This window comes from Solanum lycopersicum, chromosome 3, assembly GCF_036512215.1.
Source record: "Solanum lycopersicum chromosome 3, SLM_r2.1".
Taxonomy (NCBI): domain Eukaryota; kingdom Viridiplantae; phylum Streptophyta; class Magnoliopsida; order Solanales; family Solanaceae; genus Solanum; species Solanum lycopersicum.
This window is the reverse complement of record NC_090802.1, coordinates 57,324,361-57,344,259: the sequence shown is the minus strand read 5'-3', so window position 1 is coordinate 57,344,259 and position 19,899 is coordinate 57,324,361. Positions and strand designations below refer to the sequence as shown.

Here is a 19,899-nt window from a genome sequence, read left to right as displayed (position 1 = left end):
CATTAATGTGATATACGAAATATAAGACTAGCATCACTATGATAAAAAATATTAGACTATAACATCAACGCGCTATGAAATTTTAGACTATAACGTCAATGTGATATGAAATATCAGACTACAACTTCGATGTGATGTGAAATTTTAGTACTATTAATTCTCTGGCGGAAACGCCTCTGTAGTAGGAAAGATAATTCCATCGCAAGTGCATGGAATATTTTGACATTTACTATGGGTTAAATTTTTAGATTACTAGGCAATCAATTCTTAACAAATTCTTACGACTTGATTGTTTCTGAAAAGATTATTTAACTTTTTGTGACAATAAAGATAGCATGCAAAATAACTCTAGCGCCACTGTTAAAAACAAATTCAGTAATGAAAACATAAATAGCATGAATATTAAATTCAAAACTTTAATCAAAATATGACTTTATGCCACTAATTTTTTTCATTAAGCAAAAAGATAATCGATCAGTATAGAACTAATTCTTTTTTTCATTAGCCATAAATTAGTTTTCGGCATTCTTTTTGACCAGGAAGGTCGTTTCTTACATTAAAAAGAAAAACTACATAGACCACCTTTGACTGTAAAGTTGACACTATAAGAGGGTCTGAAGTCTAGCATGAGCAAAAACTGCAATTATACATATCCTAAGGTGGGGTATCTCAGGATTAAGTTTGGAATTAAATTTATACTTTGATGATAAATTTCAATCTTTAACCAAACAAAGTAAAAATTTAATCCCAAGATATCCCACCTTCCAAGTGGGATAAATTAGTCCAACAATTATAATGCTGAGATACTTTAGCCAGGAACCAAACAACCCCTCTATATTAGGGGTCGAGGATTATCCTACTTCCATCATCATACAAAAGATGTAAAGCAAATAGTTAGTAGGATCATGTGCGCAAAAGGAAGGTACCACAGAAGCTCCAGCATTCAATTTTGACTGTGGGCTTTACCTGAGACCTAGTTGACGGCCTAAGAGAAAGGGCCAAACTTCAGTTAGATCTTCAGGGCAATAGTACTTCACCTATGTCGAGGTCCTATTTGAAACCTTCCAATTCTCAAACTCAGCACATTTTAACATACATGAACTGGCATTTCGATGCCCACCGCCACCAAATGCCTGCAAATTCCCAAGAAATATATTATACATGACTGCAAACTGTATTTATTACTCATCGAAAGATGTGAAAAGTAAACAAAGCAAGAACCTGGGAGATAGATGTCGTATCTTCATCACCAATGCTCCTCAGGCTAACCTTTAACATCTCATTGTTTTCAAGCTCAGGTACCTTATAAACAATAGCTCCAATACCCCTGACATACATCCAACAAGAACAATGAAGAACTATTTCTACAAGCATTCAGCAAGTGATAAAATTAGATATTACTGACATTTTACTAGCTATATCTTGAAGCTTCGTGAAATGACATGGTTGTCAGAACTTCTAAAAAATTATGTTCTACTTCCATCAAATTCAAAGACATTTAAGGAGAAACTATGACTAAAAATTGTGGTGTCCAGATTATCTTGCATGTACAGAGACTAAAAATTGTGATGTCAGGCTGTATCACTCACCTATACCACATGTAAATAGTAACCAAGTATTGGTTGCCATATTACATTAAAAAACATGCTTACTGTTGCATTGGAAGTCTTAGGTGTAATGAAGAAATTTTTAACAGTAACGAGATGTTGAACAAGGGGAATTCTAAACTTCACTCTTACAATTCTTGGAATTTACCTTTCTCCTACTATCCAGCACACTAAGACAATATTCTTACAGAAGCCCGTTTTGTATTTGACCATCTCCCTTTTTCCTGACAAGGCTAGTGTCCAGACAAGCTTTGTGCATTTAGAATATTCCACCAAGAAACCAACACAGGGGCTGATGTACTGGGCAACTCCGCCCACCAATGCTTAGGAAGATGGGAAGAAATCACCTAGAGTTCTTTGTTTATGCTTGGATTTGAATCCTGATCTCTCTCCAAGGTTTGCACCCACTTCATTCCACTAGGCCACCCCCTTGGCACAACATGATATATAGAGAGAACCAGAGCCAAAGAAGGCCTCTGACCATCCCATAATTACAGCATTGTAGAACCTCAGCAAAAGATAATTTACAGCATGCTTTGGCAACAGCATCAACTCAATTTTTTTTTCATTTTAACCCTATAACATTTTAACCAGACTACGTTCTTTTGACTGTGCAATTCTATATTTGCACTGAACTCTCCAATATTTTTTAACAGCTCATTGTCTTTCACTTGTCGGAACACTCCAAATAGCTGCTCTCTCAGTTTTCTTATATATGCCTAATACACATGTCAGCTCATCTAGATCTTTCAAAAATGCACTAAACTTGATGAAACTTGTGGAGCCTCCAGATATTCGCCACGCATACAAAATATATACCCTTGTCCATATTCACACAAATACCGCTAAGGCCAACTTAACAAAGAAAATTATAAAAACAGAGATGAATGCAAGTAGCATTTTGGTTCAGATTATCAGTATATTTGAAGTTGTCACTTGAATACCGTTTTCAAGATAAATCCTTAGTAGTTTTCTGGCAGAAACTCCTAATCCAACTTCAAACAACCTATAGATGAAACAAGTGCCATTAGCAAAACTAATTTGAGATTTCATCATGTAAAACGGTGTCTATGGATAGCTTTATACAACTATATAATGTTAAGACATAATTAGAAATGTCTTCTCTCCCATAGATTAAGCTTTTGGATTCGACGACTACATAATAAGACAGAGCAGGTAGAGGTCCTCAATTTATGTCTCACCGCTACCAACTATCAAAAAGTATTTTCACGTACTTGACTCAAGGGAAAAGAATCAAGCTTCACGTTTGGAGGCACGTTAAGACAAAATTAAATTAATGAAAGTATCACCTTCACAACAACTTAACTTTTTAAATGAGATATATTATATACTTCAACAAAACTGAATAGCAAATTTACATCATCCAATTTTTCGTGAAATTAAAAGTATTTGCTCCAATGAGAAACAATTATTAATCTCTATCCCGAACTTATATTATCGGGAATGTATCACAAGAGACACAGGGAGATAATAGGAAAAAAGGAAAAAATAAAGAAATAATGCTTCATAGAAATTGATGCACACAAGAAGCGGGGAAGTACAAACCTCAACTTCATATTACGACTTTTGACTGCCAACTGGTTCCCAAGCTCACTTCTTAGCTCAGGCAAAGAATCTGCATTAACTGCCTACAGGAAAGATTGAACCATCTTGTCATTCTCAAATCTCTGAGCCATATGACAATGGTTTATAAATTTAGTCAAGAGGAAATATTGCACAAAACAGTAACATCTGGTTGCTGACAATTAATGAGTATAAGCTTTGTTAAAATAAGTGAAACTAGAGGAGGACCCACTCAGAAAGAATTCGTGTATCAGTAAGGCATAGCTTGTTTCTGGATGGAAATAGTAGGAACTAAATTTTTAAGGTACAGTTACAGAATTTTTTTTGTCAGCCATAAATACTGAGGGCACATATACTATTTATCTTTCAAAGATCTAGTGAAGAAAGTGGTACACAGAGCATTTTCAGATAAACGGCCTATATAGTTGGTGGGGCATCCAATAAAATTGGAAATGTAAAACATGCTATCCATGCTCGTGAATGTATCAGATAAATAAATGACTTCATCCCCGAGCACAACTTTGAATTGTTAGATTCACATAGCTTGTATGGTCAGGAGCTTTCAGTAGTCAAGGCACCACTCAGGGAGATTGACAAATGGATGACACTTAGGGACTCATGCAACGAGTGGGATAAAGACCTAACAGGAGTTTCCAGCAGTAAATAGAAGCAATCTAGAATGTAACCTACCAGAAACCACACAGTAAGTATGATGAATATAACTTATAATTCATAGAAATTGCAACCTCACATAGTTATTGCAAACCTTGTCTTATTTCTAACAAACTAACTCAAAACTCTGCCATGTATTTGCTCTGAGTGAAGCAGAGAGTCTCCAGTGAGCCAACAGATCACGCAAAATGTATAGAAGATATTTTTTTCTCGGGCAAATCTCAGCAAGCAGCAGAGCACGTGCTCTAGCCTCACTCAAGTATATTGCACATTTTTATGCACTCAATGATTTAGCACATTCTCGATCTGCTAGACCTCACACAGTAATGGTAACAACTTCTCGTATCACTCGGGAAAATGTACATGTGAACATGTCTGTTGGTACACTTTAAACAAAGGGAGGCAGCGGTCAGGCGGGCAGCCTAAGGTCACTGCCAGGGAATGATGCTACAGTAGAATATTACCATGGCACAATTGTGGTCTCCAGCATGAAGTTAACACTATTCAGGAACTTTGTTGACAGGTTAAACAGACAGAAGAGACATTCCAAGAAATATCAGATCTACTACATCAAACCTTTGAATGGGTTGACACTAATAAACCACATCTCTCCAGTATTATAAATCTGTCTACTGCAACAAAGTAAAAGATTAAGCGGCAACTTCACATCATCAAACAGAATTATGCCATTTCTGTGAAATTGCAACCCACTTGTGGGATTATACTAGGTATATTGTTGTTTCTGTGGAACTGCAAATGCTGCAGAGAATTAATTTAGTCAGAGACAGAGTCAGCTAGATGACCAAAAATGTGAAGGAGAGGGTATGTCCTTCATGGTGAGCTTGCTCATCCTTAAACTAAGGGTGTCACCCAATTAAGATGTGGAAAATCTCTTGAGGAATAAGAGGTATTCGAAAAGATGAATCATTAACCTAAAGAGTCAAATATAGATATCTAAATGACCACTCATACAAGAGGAACCAGCCTAATCTTCTGACTCATGAATTTGATATCTTGTCAATTCCAAGAGTAAGATCCGGAAAAGAGCAGATTTGTGCTTTATGATATAAGGAAAAAATATAAGTACCAGAAAACACGAGATTTCCGGTTTGTTGTTTACAAGCATCTAACTTCAGTCACAATTTGAAGAATATGCTCCTGAAAAGAGTTGTCCTGATGTGAAACCAAGAAGTAAAGACACATAAACCTACTCATAGAAGCTTGAAAATTTGGAGAACACATTATATACTGTTCAATATCTCAGTCACGGCTCAACTCCTCACAAAGAAATAGACTGATATCCCAAGATATTCAAATGTAGAATATGTATGGTACCTTAACTAATGGAAGTTTTCGTAACTTACACATGTTCTATCTCGAGAACTTCCCACTTGTATCTTTCATTTGAAAGCTTAAATTCCAATTACAAGTGAAGGCAGCCAGTTAGTCTATGGCTCATTGACAACTTCCAGAAAGTGACCATGCACTATAAAGATTATCTCACGAGCTGTAACACCATGAAAGGGGCACCGTGCGTTATAAGAATAGTAATATCACTGGCATTTGTGTGTTCATCATTCTCTTAGAAAGATTAACAGCCCGGTGTAAGTCTTTTAGCTATCAATAGTTTTTCCATAAGCATTGGGAGTTTGCACATAACACACATAATTCTACTGTTTGCTCAGTTGTTTATCCATGCCCAAAGATCTTGGGAGTTTGCACATGAAACACGTAATTCTAATGTTTGCTCAGTTCTTTATTCATGCATGAAGAGCAACCCATAAAGCCTAGCATGTATTCACCAAAGTCGATCCTTGCTATAAATTACAGTTACTTGATTATATGCATATGATGGAAAATTTCCTATTTAACAACTAAAAGTTCATTAAGAAAAACTTCCATATTCACAAGACAAAGAAGTCTTGGAACTTACCAGGCAACAACCAAACGCTCCAGCTCCAAGTGCTATCTCAAATGATTGCTCGATGACCTCATCTATACGTTTCTGTTTGTACGACAAGCTTATCTTTCCTTGCTCTACAACAGATTTTAGATCCAAAGCAAGCAACTGCAGAAAAGGAAATCATTATGAGGCGTAGCCGACAACCTCCAAGACACAAAAAGTTAACGTTGGCAATAACAAACTGCTTAGATTATGTCCAAGTATATGAATGTGGTGCATGTGACCGGGATTCAAATAATTCATGAATCTGCTGAGCCTTGCACCAATTATCCCAAACTTTTAAGCCTCTCAGGTTAATTATGGAAGCAAAGAAGGTCAGAGCAATACCAGTTTGCTGCTTCAGTTCCTTCAGTGGATCTAATTCTGCTATGTTATGTAACTAACAATTTCTTATTCATAAAACCTATTCAACCACGGGTGTATAGTGAATAGTCTATCATGAATACATCAATCCTGGAAATAGACAGTTAAATTTTGAGTAGTGACTTCATCATTTGCATGCATAGTATCTTTCCTTGGAAGAATACACAGTCACTAAGAGTCTTACTTAGTAGGGCTTGTAATCACTACAATAATAAAACAGTTGCATGATAGAAAATAACACGGCAAGTAGAGACCACCTGTTGAAACAAGGAGGGATTCAAATTGACATCATATTCAATATGGCGATCATCCAACCCACTGCTGAATGCTTTACTGTCTGGGAGTTTCCATCTCCACAAATCTCTGTCCTCTATATATTCGAATAATCTCCTGACTCTGTCAAATTCACCAATCTTTACTGCATTGCCGTCAGCAGCTTCATTATTGTTTCCGGTTATGAGCTTCTCTTTGAAATAATCATAAGAAATAGTAGCCCCACTTCTATCCATGTCGATCACTTTGCTCACATTTTCAGTCTCAGATGTCCCTCCACCTAACAGCTCTTTTGCAGTCTTGTGATGGTCCAATACAACAACACTGATGATAGAATCCCCAAAGAGATTAAAATCAATGAATATAGAGGCCCCAAGCATATGGTTTCATTAAGTTCTTGAACACATACAAAATTACAAACATTTTTGCACAAAGAGATATGAACTTTATCACCCCAAGGGTGTGGCCTAGTGGTCAACGGAGTAGTTGAGAGCCATGAGGTTTCGAGTTCAAATCCCAACAGAGACAAAAACATAAGGTGATTCTTCCAATTTGTCGTGGCCTTGGTGGACAGAGTTATCCTGAGTTAAGTTAGGAGGTATCTCGTGAAACTAATGGAGGTGCACGAAAGCCCATCCGGACACCATGGTCATCAAAAAAAATATATAAGAAGTTCAAATCCACCCTCACTTAACCCCACCCCACAAAATAGAAGAGACTATGAACATCAATTACTACAATTTAGCAACAAACTGCCACTGAAAATACAGAGAATCAAGAATCTCTGAACAATACAAGTTCTCAATCAAAGTGAATCCTAAACATTAATGAACTAAACATAAACCCTAATATTCTGAAACTAAGAAAGACAATAAGAAGTTACCGTTCAACTTTTGACTTGAGTTGCTGAACAAAACCAGAAGGACCCACAAAATCCAAGAGGTAAACATGATCAATTTGATTTAGAGGAAGGTCCTCCACCCTATAAACCAACAAAAAAAAAAAAACTGATTCCATTAATAGCGACTAAATAAAAAGGAAACAAATAGCTTGAGTAGAAGAAGCAATATACCTGATGGGAGAGTAAACAGTGTTGGGGAAGTAAAGAGGAGTTATAGGTAGAGAAGAAAAATAAAGATGAGCAGCCAAAGCGGCAAAAGCTCCATCAGGGCATGGGTAATGGTAAAGAATTGCCGGTTTCTTCATCACTTGTGTTGCTGCTTCGTTACAGGTAAAGCCGACTGCTCTCGTTACAGAATTACTCTACAACTAAACTTAATTTTTCTGAAGGAAAACATATTATATTATAATTATAAAGCCCAGAAAAATGAAGCATAAATTAACCTATATTATATATTGAGAAGTAAAACTTTTATTTACAACTTCGGAAAATTACAAATTACAATGTCATTACTCTAACAAAATTTCGAAAGTGTAAAATATTTTCATAATCAAATTATATTTCTATGATATTTATATGTTTGGAATGATAGGACATCATTAGATCTAACTATCCATAAATTTTTAGAAGATTATGTAATATCATTTGAGAGAAATCAACTGACAATATTTAAAGAAATTTTGATTTGTATGGTAATAAATGAAATCTATATTACTATATATGAGTGTACAAATACTTTTTTTAAAAAAAAATATTTAAGTTTGTATATTGTTTTCATATATTGAATGTATATTATTATATATCGAATTATATTTTAACTGATGATTAATATAAATTTTAGACTATATTGTTGCAATATAAATGAGGCAACTATATTTTTATGAAATTTTCCCATTTAAATATGTCATTTAATTAGTCAAAGAGCTCACATTTCTTATATTTTTATGAAATTTTCCCATTTAAATATGTCATTTAATTAGTCAAAGAGCTCACATTTCTTATATTTTTATGAAATTTTCCCATTTAAATATGTCATTTAATTAGTCAAAGAGCTCACATTTCTTTTTATTATTATCGTTAGGTAAAAATGCATAAGTAACCCCTCAATCATTTCTGAAATCTCAGAGACACACTTAAACTATATTAATGATCTATTACCTCTGAACTTATTTTATAAATAACTTTCTACCCCCTTTCAAACTATAGCTATGGAGAGGATATTTTAGGCCCTTTTCCGTTAATTTTTTGTTACTTAAAGTTGAAAAGGATAAAAGCTACAACTTGTTTGGACGGTTGTTATCTTCTGTATTTATTGTTAGTTTAAATATTATGTTTATTTTGATTTTACTCATATTCTATTGTATTGTATCACTTAAATCTATTATTAGGTAATGATAAGACCCACTTTATGTAATGATCAATTTGGTGTGGTCACTCATTATCTTAATATTTGTTTCTCATTTTATATTTGTATATTGTTTAATAATCATATTTCATACTTTATTCTACTTTTTCATAGTAATTCTACCTACTAATTTGCTTTTTTTAAGGTTTATCACTCGGACATTATGTAACAACTAACTATAGAGAGTAACACAATCTATACAAATAATATGTTTATTAAAATAATAGTAAGCTACAATGCATACAACACAATACAATATAAAACAATATATTTGAAACAATAACACCCTGTTTGGATCATTGTTACCCATTGTATTGGATTGTATCATTATTGTACCTACAATGTTTGTTTTGTTTGTTACTTAAAATGTATTTTATTGTTAAATTTCGTTGTTACGTAACAATGAAAATCCCTATTTTATGGAACAAACGATTTGGTTTGTTCCTATTGTTACTTAATTTATTGTTTACATAATATTTCAAATACTATTTTACCCTTTACCTTATATTATTTAACTATAATCAAACCACCTACCCTAGAATAACTAAGGATATTTTAGTAAATTTATAAATTACAATATCATACCATACCATACAATCAAATCAAATAATTAAAATGTTATTAAACAATAACAAACAATATACTCTACAACACAATACAATACAATATAATACATTATGACACAATGATCTTGTGTAAGTAACAAACTAAATATTATTTTTGGGGCATTTGTGGTTTTGTAAAGCCACATTTATCTTGTATGAATTTTATAATAAGTTAAATTATAAAATAATCAATAAATTAGTATTTACAATTATATTTATCTATTGACCGTGCAATGGGCGGGTGCATATACTAGGGCTATATAAAGATAATTTACATTAGTGGCGGAGCTAGGATTTTAAATATGGGAGTTCACAATTCGTAGAAATAGACACACGGAGTAGGCCCACGTAGATCGAAAAGGGGTAGAAAATTATTAATAAAATAAGTTCAGAGGGGTAATAGGACCTTAGTATAGTATAAGTGTGTCTCTGAGATTTTGGACATAGGTTGAGGGGGTATTTATGCATTATCTCATAAAAGAGGTATTTACATTAGAACCTGACAAGATGTGTAAAAGTAAAGTGTATGTCATTTAAAGAGAAAATAATCAAATGCACCCTTAATCTATTACCATATTACTGATTACACACTTATACTTTAGAAAAATCTATTACCTCTCTGGACTATTTTAAAATATAATTATTTGTTTCCTAAATGCTAAGGTGACAAAGAAAATGTAGTTCACTGTCTTTGAGAGAGTGAGAGACAATAAAAATAAGGAAAATTTTCACATATAGCCAATTAAAAATAATTAATTACTCTCCATAGCTACAGTTTGATAATTACAATTTGTAGCTACATGTTATACAAAGGAGAGAAGCGAGCGAGTCTGGGAGAGAGGCGAGAGAGAGGGGAAAAGAGTGGGAGAAAGGTGAATTGTATATGTATATTGGTTTAGATAATTGTATATAATACATATATATTTATTTGTATAAATGACAATAGAGATTGAGAGAGGCAAGCGAGATTGAGATAGGGAAGAGAGAGGCGAGCCAGAGAGGGCAGAGAGTGGGAGAGACGTGAATAGTATATGTATATAATTATATATTATACATATGCATTTGTATATATGGAAAACGAGATTGATGAGGAGAGAGACGAACGAGATTAAGAGAGGGAGGAGAGAGGCGAGAGAGAGAGGGCAGAGAGTGGGAGAGAAGTGAATTATATATATATATATATATATATATAGGTTAAATAATTGTATACCTGGCGAGTTATACATATACAAATGTGACTAATTATACAAACTCAAAGTCAGCCTACGTTATTTATGTATAATGTTAGTCGTGTGATAGTTATATCAAACTATAGCTATGATGAGTAATTAAATAGTATAAATTTGCTTAACGGCATAATTTTTCCTAAAAATATTACATCTTTAATTTATTAGTATTTCTTTTATTTCATACTATTACTTTTCTGATTCTTTTGAATTCTTATATTTTCTTTTGTTCTTATTTATTTTTCCATTTTCACCTTTTTTCTCTTCTTTCTTTTCCTCTTTAACAGGGCAACATTAGCTCACCTCCGCCATCAGGCACGATCATCCATTTACCACTAAATCAATTTTCATCTTCAAATCACATATTTTTCACTGTAGCTTCACTTCTCATCGATTTTGAAATTTGGTGGTAACTCAAAATTAAAATTGAAAGTCAAGAGGATTGAACTTTAGTATAAACATATAGAAGAATTCATTGTGTAACAAACTCATTGACTTAGAAGAATATATTTACAAAATCATTGGGTAACAAACTAATTAATGGATAAAATTCATTTATTGAAATGGTTGCAAGAATCCATAAGATTTCTTAGGTTAACTTTGTTAAATAGAAATCAACACTAGTCTCTCCGCTAGCCAGTATCGATATTTTCATTTCGGCTAACTAGTGTTGCTTACTAGTAATTTTTTAAAGCATTGTTTTAAGTTCAATACTAGCAGTAGAAGTAGAAGTGATTCCGATAGTGAAGTTTCTCATTCTCCCAAAGCATCAATAAATAACATCTATATTTTGTTGGTATTAGGTCTCCTCTAAAGGTCTAAGAATATGTAATAGTCATGGAATGTATCATATCTAAAAAGACAATTTTTTTAGCTAAAAAACATTGTTGAAGACAAATAAAAAAGGGAATGAAAAATGAAAATATAAAAGGAAAAAGCATAATGGAGAAAAATAATTACTTTTTTATATATAAAAAGATAATATAGAAAAGGGCTTAAAATATCCTTGAAATATTGAAAATGGTATAAAATTACCCTTTAATCACCTATAGGCTCCAAAATGCCTTTTTCATCCACCTATTGGCTCCAAAATACCCTTGTCATCCACCTTTGGGTTCAAAATTGACCACTTCTTTAATTGTTTTAAAATTAAACTCTTTAAATTTTTTTAAAAATATTTGGCGTTTAACTATTGGTTATAATTTAATTTATTAATATAATTTATAAATCAACCCACACCAATTCATTACTAACTAAACCCCAGCCAATTAATAATTAAATTTATAATATAAAAATCGTCATAAACACTACTAAAACACGATGAAATTATAGATTCCTGAAAATCGTCCAAATTTCTCGAGTCTGAAACGAAGCCCCAATTAAATTTAGGTTGAGCCTTATTTAGGAGGACACTTTCAATAGGATTCTCTTTCAAGATTGAATTATAAATTTATGATTAAAGGTAAAGAAGTAATACATCCCGAATTAATTCATGCACTTTTTTAAAATATAATTTTACAAATATTTATGATTTGTTTTAAAACACTTTAATATATTATTTTGAAAAGAAGTTACCTATGAAGTAACATCACATAATTGAGACGTAAGAATAATTAAGATGAACATAGTCAGACTTTTAGTAATTTATATTTAGACACTTAAATGTATGATAATTTACTTCTATAGATATTTTTTGCCTCAAATTTTTATAAACACTCAATTGGCAGTAGTTTTTTTGTTGTTGCATTAATAATGTAACAGATTTATTAATTTGGAGGGGTTTAATTAGTAATGGGTGGGTATTGAAGTATAAATTATATTAATAAGTTCAATTAGAACAAATAGTTGAGCACCACGTATTTAAAATAATATTTAAATAGTTTAAATATAAAATCGTTAAATAAGTGGTCAATTTTGAACCAAAAGGTGGATGACAAGGGTATTTTGGACCTAATAGGTGGGTGAGAAAGGTATTTTGGAGCCAATAGGTGGATGGAGGGTAATTTTGTACCATTTTCAATACTTTGAGGGTATTCTAGGTCCTTTTTTTTGAAGATAATATAAAGGGGTTGTCTCTTGACAAAACTTGAAGCAAGGGTATTTTCGGCCCTTCTTGATATATAATGTCGGTTGAACTCATTCTATATATTTCTTTAGATGTGTTATTACCTTTAGAGTGTGATATGACTGACAACTTAATACCTAAAATTTTGAAACTATGAATACTTTGTACTTAACATAAAAACCAGCCTAAAACTTCAATACTAGACCATAATCGACATTTGTGAGCCATGAAAGACTCCACAAGTCGCGTATTATGCATGTGAAACAGGATTAGAGGATATTGTATTGTTGCATCTCGGTTCTGCAGAGTGATTCTACGAACCATGGGTCATCCCTCGAGTCATGGAATGACCTCGTGACTCGAACATGAAAGTTGTCAAAATCATGAGTTCCACGAAGAAACTCCACATTTCATGGATCATTCTATGATCCATAGAATGGACTTGTGATGGGAACTTGAAAGATGGCAACACGTTTATGTTCCATAGAAATCCCAAGAGCCTAGAGTTTTTCTAAGGATATTTATGTCTTTGTTTTCTAATAAGATCAAATGGCGATGTTATAACAATTATTAGGGAAGCATATTACGGTAGTTTTTTCAGTTTGTCTCTTATTCTACTCCCTGAACTTAGAACAAACCTCGAGTAGACCAAAAACAACAGAGTTTCAAGCCCCTCTTCAGAAATTCTTGTTCTTCCACGTATCTAAGGTTCTCATAGTGAGAAACTCAGTTCGTTCTCACGCCATGTATCTACAATTTCAGTTAGTAAGATTCAAATTAAGGTTTAACTTATATGCCTACTATTTTGTTTTTCTCTAATTTGCATTTTTCATTATTGATTCTACTATTGAATCATAGTATTTTAAGTGTGTCGCTGAAATTTCAAGTACAGTTCAAAGGGTACTTGTATTTTATCTCTAAAATACACTAAAAAGACTTTATGAAGTTTAAACTCTTCAATTTTGAATTTATGAATAAGACAAGATCAACAGAAAATTCATTAGATTTTAAATTTTAATCTCTTATCCAATTGAGTGACTAAAATTCATCAAATGAGGAATTAATGTCACATGATGTATGTCACAAAATGATAATATATGGTTACTATTATTTAGAAGTGCACTAAAATGAAAAAATATATAATAAAACATCGAAGGTTGAAATTTTTTAAAAGTCTATCAGGATTGCTCACGATAATCCCGTGTCTTCATCGTGAGAAGGTATTAAAAGGCCTAGAGAAATTATAATATGCCTGAAAAATCGTGAGAGAATCACATAACATTACCAATCCAAAAGGGTCATAATTTGAGCTTATTGTGAGAAGACAAAAATTTATGCACGAGAGAAGGACGGGAAACGGTAAAACCCATTAGATTTTGAATTTTAAATACATGTCCAACTGCGTGACTAAATTATCATTAATGAGAAATTAATGTCACATGATGTATGTTAAGACATGATAATAGACGGTCAGTATTACTAGATTTTTACTAAAATGATAATTATAATACTAACCATCTATTATCATGTCTTAACATACATCATGTAGAGGTATTAAAAGTTCTAGGCAAATTATAGTACACCTAAAAATTGTACAAAAATCGCATAAAATACTTTAAGAATCGCCATTACTCTTGAATGTTGACGGCTTCAGAGTTTATGATTCTTCTGCAGCTTAAGATTCTCCTATATGTTTATGGAGAAGGAACTGTGTGGTATTTAGTTTCCCAAAGAGCCAAAGCGACAATATATCCTCATCGATATGGACGATTTGAGTTTATGTGGAATAATATAGCTGGAGATATAAATCTTGAGAGGCTGAGAGAGTCCCTATCTGAGAGAAAGGGAGGATACTTCATCTCACACCCACATGATACCACAAAAATCCGACTTACCATAGTGTTTCTTCAGTCAATTCTGAAAATGTTTTCATAGTGTCGTCCATTAATCATAGCTACATAAAATTTGTTTTTTAACTATGAAGTTGAGTTCCAGAAATAGTTGGATATTTTCTTCCACAACTTGAACAACAAAGACTTCTCCTTAAAATAAGATGAAGGTATTGTTGGTGTCTTATACCATTTATCTAATCCCGAAAAAAAGAATTCACACCTTATGTGCATGGTGAAGCTGAAATATTGGAGGAAAGTAAGAGTGTTTTGGGAATCAGCTATGACTTGTACAGGATTCTCACAGGACAAGATGAAGATGGTTTTGCCAAAGAGATTCTCTTTGGCATTACCGTCTCCATCATCTGCTAGGAGATCTCTGAAAGAGTCATAGTTGATTCCCAAAACACTTACTTTCATCCCAGGATTCCAGCTTCACAAAACTTATAAGGTGTGAATATTTTCTTCTTATATGTGATAAATATTTGAAGACAACAACAATAGCTTCTTCTTCTTGGGAATATAAATTTTTATTGTTCAAATTGTAGAAGAGAATGTCCAACTTGCATTTATGGAACTCGGTTTTCTATTTAAGAAGCAAATTGGATAGAGCTATGATAACAAGCTGACACTTTAAATATCTTCAAAAACGACTGAAGAAACACAATAGTGAGTGCGTTTATCCGATTCCAGGTGGGTGTCAGATAATGCATCCTCTCTTACTCTCATATGAGGGTTTTTTCAGCCTCTTAAGATTTATCTCTCCTGCTATGTTGATCCACATGAACTCAAATCATCCACATTAGTGATGATACATATCGCTCTGACACTTAGGAGAACTAAATCCGACATAGTTCCATCTCCATAAATAGGAGAATCCCGAGTTGCAGAAGAGTCAAAAATTGTTTTCAACATCCAAGAATGATGACAATTTTGTAATATATTTTCTTTCGTGCCTCTCTTGAGTTCTCTAAGTCTGCAGATGACATAGGAGTTGAGCCACCTTCTTCTCAATGATAAAAATTATCATATCATTTTGTCTCCCTCCTCCTTCTCAATGATAACAACATTAGGATCACTCTTTGAAACATAGTCATTCGTTGAATCCATCTTCTACACCTGAGTCAAAATACACAATTTTTGTTAACAATCAAAATTCACAAAAAAAATATACATATCTTAAAGATTTTTTTCACAATAACAACACTAACCTTAATAAGAAAAAAGTTTTCGACCAAAAAATAAAGAATCAAGAACTTTGAATTCTACAAACTGTAAAAATGGAGTATGAAAAACTTTGAATTCTACAAACTGTAAAAATGGAGCAATGCGGATTGGTGAGTTTGAATAATTTTAATGCATAGACACACTTATATATAGAATGAAATTGAATAGCATCATAAAAGTAACGTGACTTAGACACACCTTATATGCGTGATAGAAAAATGAGAAAAAAAGATCGAGGAAAAACAAAAAAAGTGTGTATACCGTGTTGTGACAGACTAGAATCTTCTGAAAAATCAGGATGTAAAGTGTGAACATTAACTCTTCCAACTGTGTCACATGAATTGTCAAAATCCGTGTCTTCTTCAACAAGGGTATTTTTGTAAAAAAATGGAAAATGTTTTTTCGCTCCAATTTAATTAGTGTACAACTTTTCAAAATTATGGAATCCACTAAGCTACGTCGCGTAGTTTTAGTTCATGTTCTTTAGTTATAATTTTATTACTTTGAATGTCGTTATTATTTGTGTAAATTATTAATTAGTTTGAGTGAAAAATTGATAGTTGATGAAAAAAATACTTCAATTATGTTATTCTCATGCGCCTTTCACGTTACGTATTGAAAAAAAAATGAGATCGGTGATTATAAAACACTGATCTAAAATATTTTGAGTTTGTCTACAATCTAGAGAAAGTAAATTAACAAAAAATTGCTCAACTTAGCTTAGTGAGAAAGGATGCTCAAAGTTTCTTAGAACCGATTATAAAGGTGACTTAGTTAATATAGCAGATAGTAGATCATAGATCGATTTAACTTGCCCCCGTCTTCTAAGTCAACTTCTTCGCATCGACTTTGCCTACAACAATTTATATCTCATTTGTCATTTCTAAGTTACTACACAAAATGAGTTTATGCAGTTCATATATGATAATGGGCGCATTTTCAAATTTAAATGATCCCCAAAGAAGGTATTTTATCAATTTTCGTGTGCTATAATCCATAACGTTTTGGTGATTTGGAATCCTGCTTGTTTTTGGCTGAAACTTTTCATGGACGTGCCTTAAAATTTTAGTAATGGATCCAGTTGTTCCCGAGGGAAACTAGACACATTTTAAGTTCAAACGAGCCCCAAAGAAGTTAAAATCAGATTTTACCAATTTTCATGAGCTATAATCGATGGATATTTGGCGATTCAGGACTCCGGCTTGTTTTGACAGAAATTTTTCGTGGATGTAATTTAAGACCTTAGTAATGAATTCAATTGGTCCCGTCCCGAGGGGCAAACAAACGCATTTTCAAATTCAAATGAGACCTGAAGTAGGTAAATCAGATTTTATAAATTTTCGTGTGCCATAGTCCATGATTTTTTATGATTCAGGATTTTGGCTTTTTTTTTTGTCAAATATTTTCATGAACATCCGTTAAGACGTAGGTAATGGAGCCAATAGGTCCTGAGAGGCAAACAAGTGCATTTTTAAGTTAAAACGAGTCCCAAAGTAGGTAAAATTATATTTTATCGATTTGTATTGCTATAGTCCATGAAATTCGGTGATTCGGGATTTCAACTTATTTTTTGCCAAGTTTTTATGAATGTCCATTAAGTGTTTAGTAATGGGGACAGTTAATCCCAAGGGAAAAACGAATGTGTTTTCAAGTTTCAACGAGCCCAAAGCAAGTAAAACTGACCGGGGACAATTTAGTCTTTATTTTTAAAAATAAAGTGACAATCCAAGTAAGTTTTAAAACCACCCATTACACTCCTACTTCTATGCAATTGAAATTGAAAACTTTTTAAATTAAAATTATTTCTTTTAATAAAACGCAGTAACTGAATAATCTGTTTAGTTTAAGTGAATTAAATTTCTTATTTATTTTTATTTTCTTAAAATTAAAATTTTACCCTCACAATTAAATTTTAAAAATTCAAAAAACCAAATGCCAAACAAATTAAATAAGAAATAAAAAAGTTTTTTTTTAAAAAAATAATAGATAACTCAGTCGTTATTTTAAAATTTTATTGACAAAAATTTAATTAAGAAAAATGAAGTTCAAAACAAAACTGTAAAAAAAATAATTAAAAAACAACAACATGTTTCCCACTTTTACGTGTTAGCTAAAAATTAGGATTAGGATTAACTACTACACAATTCATTTTGAATTTCAAATTTTAAGCCACCCAATTAAAAATATAACTGTAGGAATTATTGATTTCAAAAGTTATTTAAAGCCCTAAATAAACGATAGCAAGAAAAAAAAAGGTACTTTAAAACTTCAAAAATGTTTAAACTCATTCCCTTACAAATGTTGAAAAAAATATCCTTAAATTTTTCTTTATTCATAAAAATTGAATTGAAATTAGCCTTTTAAGTTTGACAGATTAGTGGCTTTTGGCCAAAAAGAGATTGCATTAGAGCAAATTTTGTGTCATATATAACATTTTTTCTAAAAGTAACGATAATAAAGTATACTTTTAATCGGTGAAATAAATTTTAGATATACGAGTATGTATGAAGAGTGTCACAACTGAAAGCTTTGATGAATATTGTTGAGCCTCGCATAAACTAGACAGTGTCCAATTTTTAATATTTACTCATATCTTTTGAGGTTTCAATAATAATTTCTTTAGATCTAAACAAACAATATTTGAATTATGTTGTTTCACTCTTCTGATTCCTTTAAATTATATTTTTTTCAATTTATTTTCAAGTTATGTTTATTTTATCAGAAACAAAATAAGATGAGGATAATTTTTTAGATAAGTTTTTACACTTAAAGAAGATCAATTACGTTTTTGAATTCTAGCTTGAGAACATAGTTGATAGGGTTTGTTGGTTTAGAATTGATGTAGTTATTTTATTTAATATTTGTATGTATTAGAGTTGTAATAGTACTATTTTTCATTACTATTTTGTAGTAATCTCTTTGTTTTAAATTTATTTTATTGTATTTTTGCTGATTATATATTTGTAAATCACGGTGATGTATTTGAGGAATAAGTACAAGAATTATACAATTAATTACGTAAAATATTTAGAAATAAATCAAAAAGTTAATTTATCTCTCTAAATTCTATTAACGCTATAAATTAGGAGAAAAATAATGCATACTCTATTATTTAAAAAAAAATTGTAAAAAATATTATAAATTACAATATTTAATATCTTGAAATATTTTTAAAAACGTATACAAAATTCTATTGACTCTTCAAATTTACCTATGTCTTATAAATGAGACAATAAAAGTAATATACAATATCTTAAAATGACGTAAAAAGTATCCTAAGTCAAAATAACAAAAACTTAAAATATTATATATATATATATATATATATATATATATATATATATATATATTAATTATTTAAATTTCATTTATGTCATATAAATTGAGACAAAAATTAACATATATTAACCTGTGTAAATAGCCTCACGTATCTTACTACCTATTAGAATATAATCATATTTATATAATAATAATAATAATAATAATAATAATAAAAAGAGGCAAAGAGGCAAAACTTTCACATGTTAGGATTGCAAAAAAGTTGCATTTCTCTTTAAAAATTTTAAAAAATATTTAACTTTTTACCGTGTTTTACAATAAATCCAAATTCAGACAATTTTCAAATTTATAGTGATGACAATCTATATATTGATTATATTCAAAGACTAAATAAAATCTACAATTTAATAAAAGAAATTATAATCAAATTTACATGTATGATTCCTAAACACGGAAGTAAAAAATAAAGTTAGGAAATCATTTATTAAGGTTGTTATTTTAAATATAAACCAACCAAATTTCAATGAGTAACACATTGTAATTTATCTTTTTAGATTATTATTTTTTTGAAGGTTGAATTTAAGTTAAAAGATAAATGATGACTCCTAAAATGTGTGGTTATCGAAGGCATATATATATATATATAAACTAAAAGTTAGTTTTTAAATTATTAAATTAATGTATTTAAATTTTAAGTTTAAAGGTAATTAGACCAAAATATAGAGGTTACTTTACATTACGATTTTTAGGCTTTCAAAATATTTTACTTGCATTTTGGACGTTGTGTTCTAAGTTATTTTTGTCAATATATTGGAAATATTAATGTGTATCAGGCAAATA

At 31.4% G+C, this 19,899-nt stretch overlaps 1 protein-coding gene and 1 long non-coding RNA gene across 2 annotated transcripts; both read right to left on the bottom strand.

The window, feature by feature from the left end:
- Window positions 1–480: 480 nt before the first annotated feature.
- LOC101252965 (uncharacterized) lies at window positions 481–8,054 on the bottom strand. Its single transcript, XM_004235332.5, has 7 exons — window positions 7,535–8,054; window positions 7,346–7,444; window positions 6,447–6,786; window positions 5,797–5,931; window positions 3,174–3,256; window positions 1,222–1,327; window positions 481–1,133 (listed from the first exon to the last, which is right to left on the bottom strand). The coding sequence occupies exons 1-7, from the start codon at window positions 7,666–7,668 to the stop codon at window positions 1,038–1,040; spliced, it is 993 nt and encodes a 330-aa protein (XP_004235380.1). The 5' UTR covers window positions 7,669–8,054; the 3' UTR covers window positions 481–1,037.
- A 5,965-nt stretch (window positions 8,055–14,019) lies between these two features.
- LOC104646482 (uncharacterized) lies at window positions 14,020–15,901 on the bottom strand. The gene is made up of 2 exons (XR_740599.4): window positions 15,765–15,901; window positions 14,020–15,672 (listed from the first exon to the last, which is right to left on the bottom strand). It is a non-coding gene; the product is annotated as an uncharacterized lncRNA (long non-coding RNA).
- Between the last annotated feature and the right edge of the window lie 3,998 nt (window positions 15,902–19,899).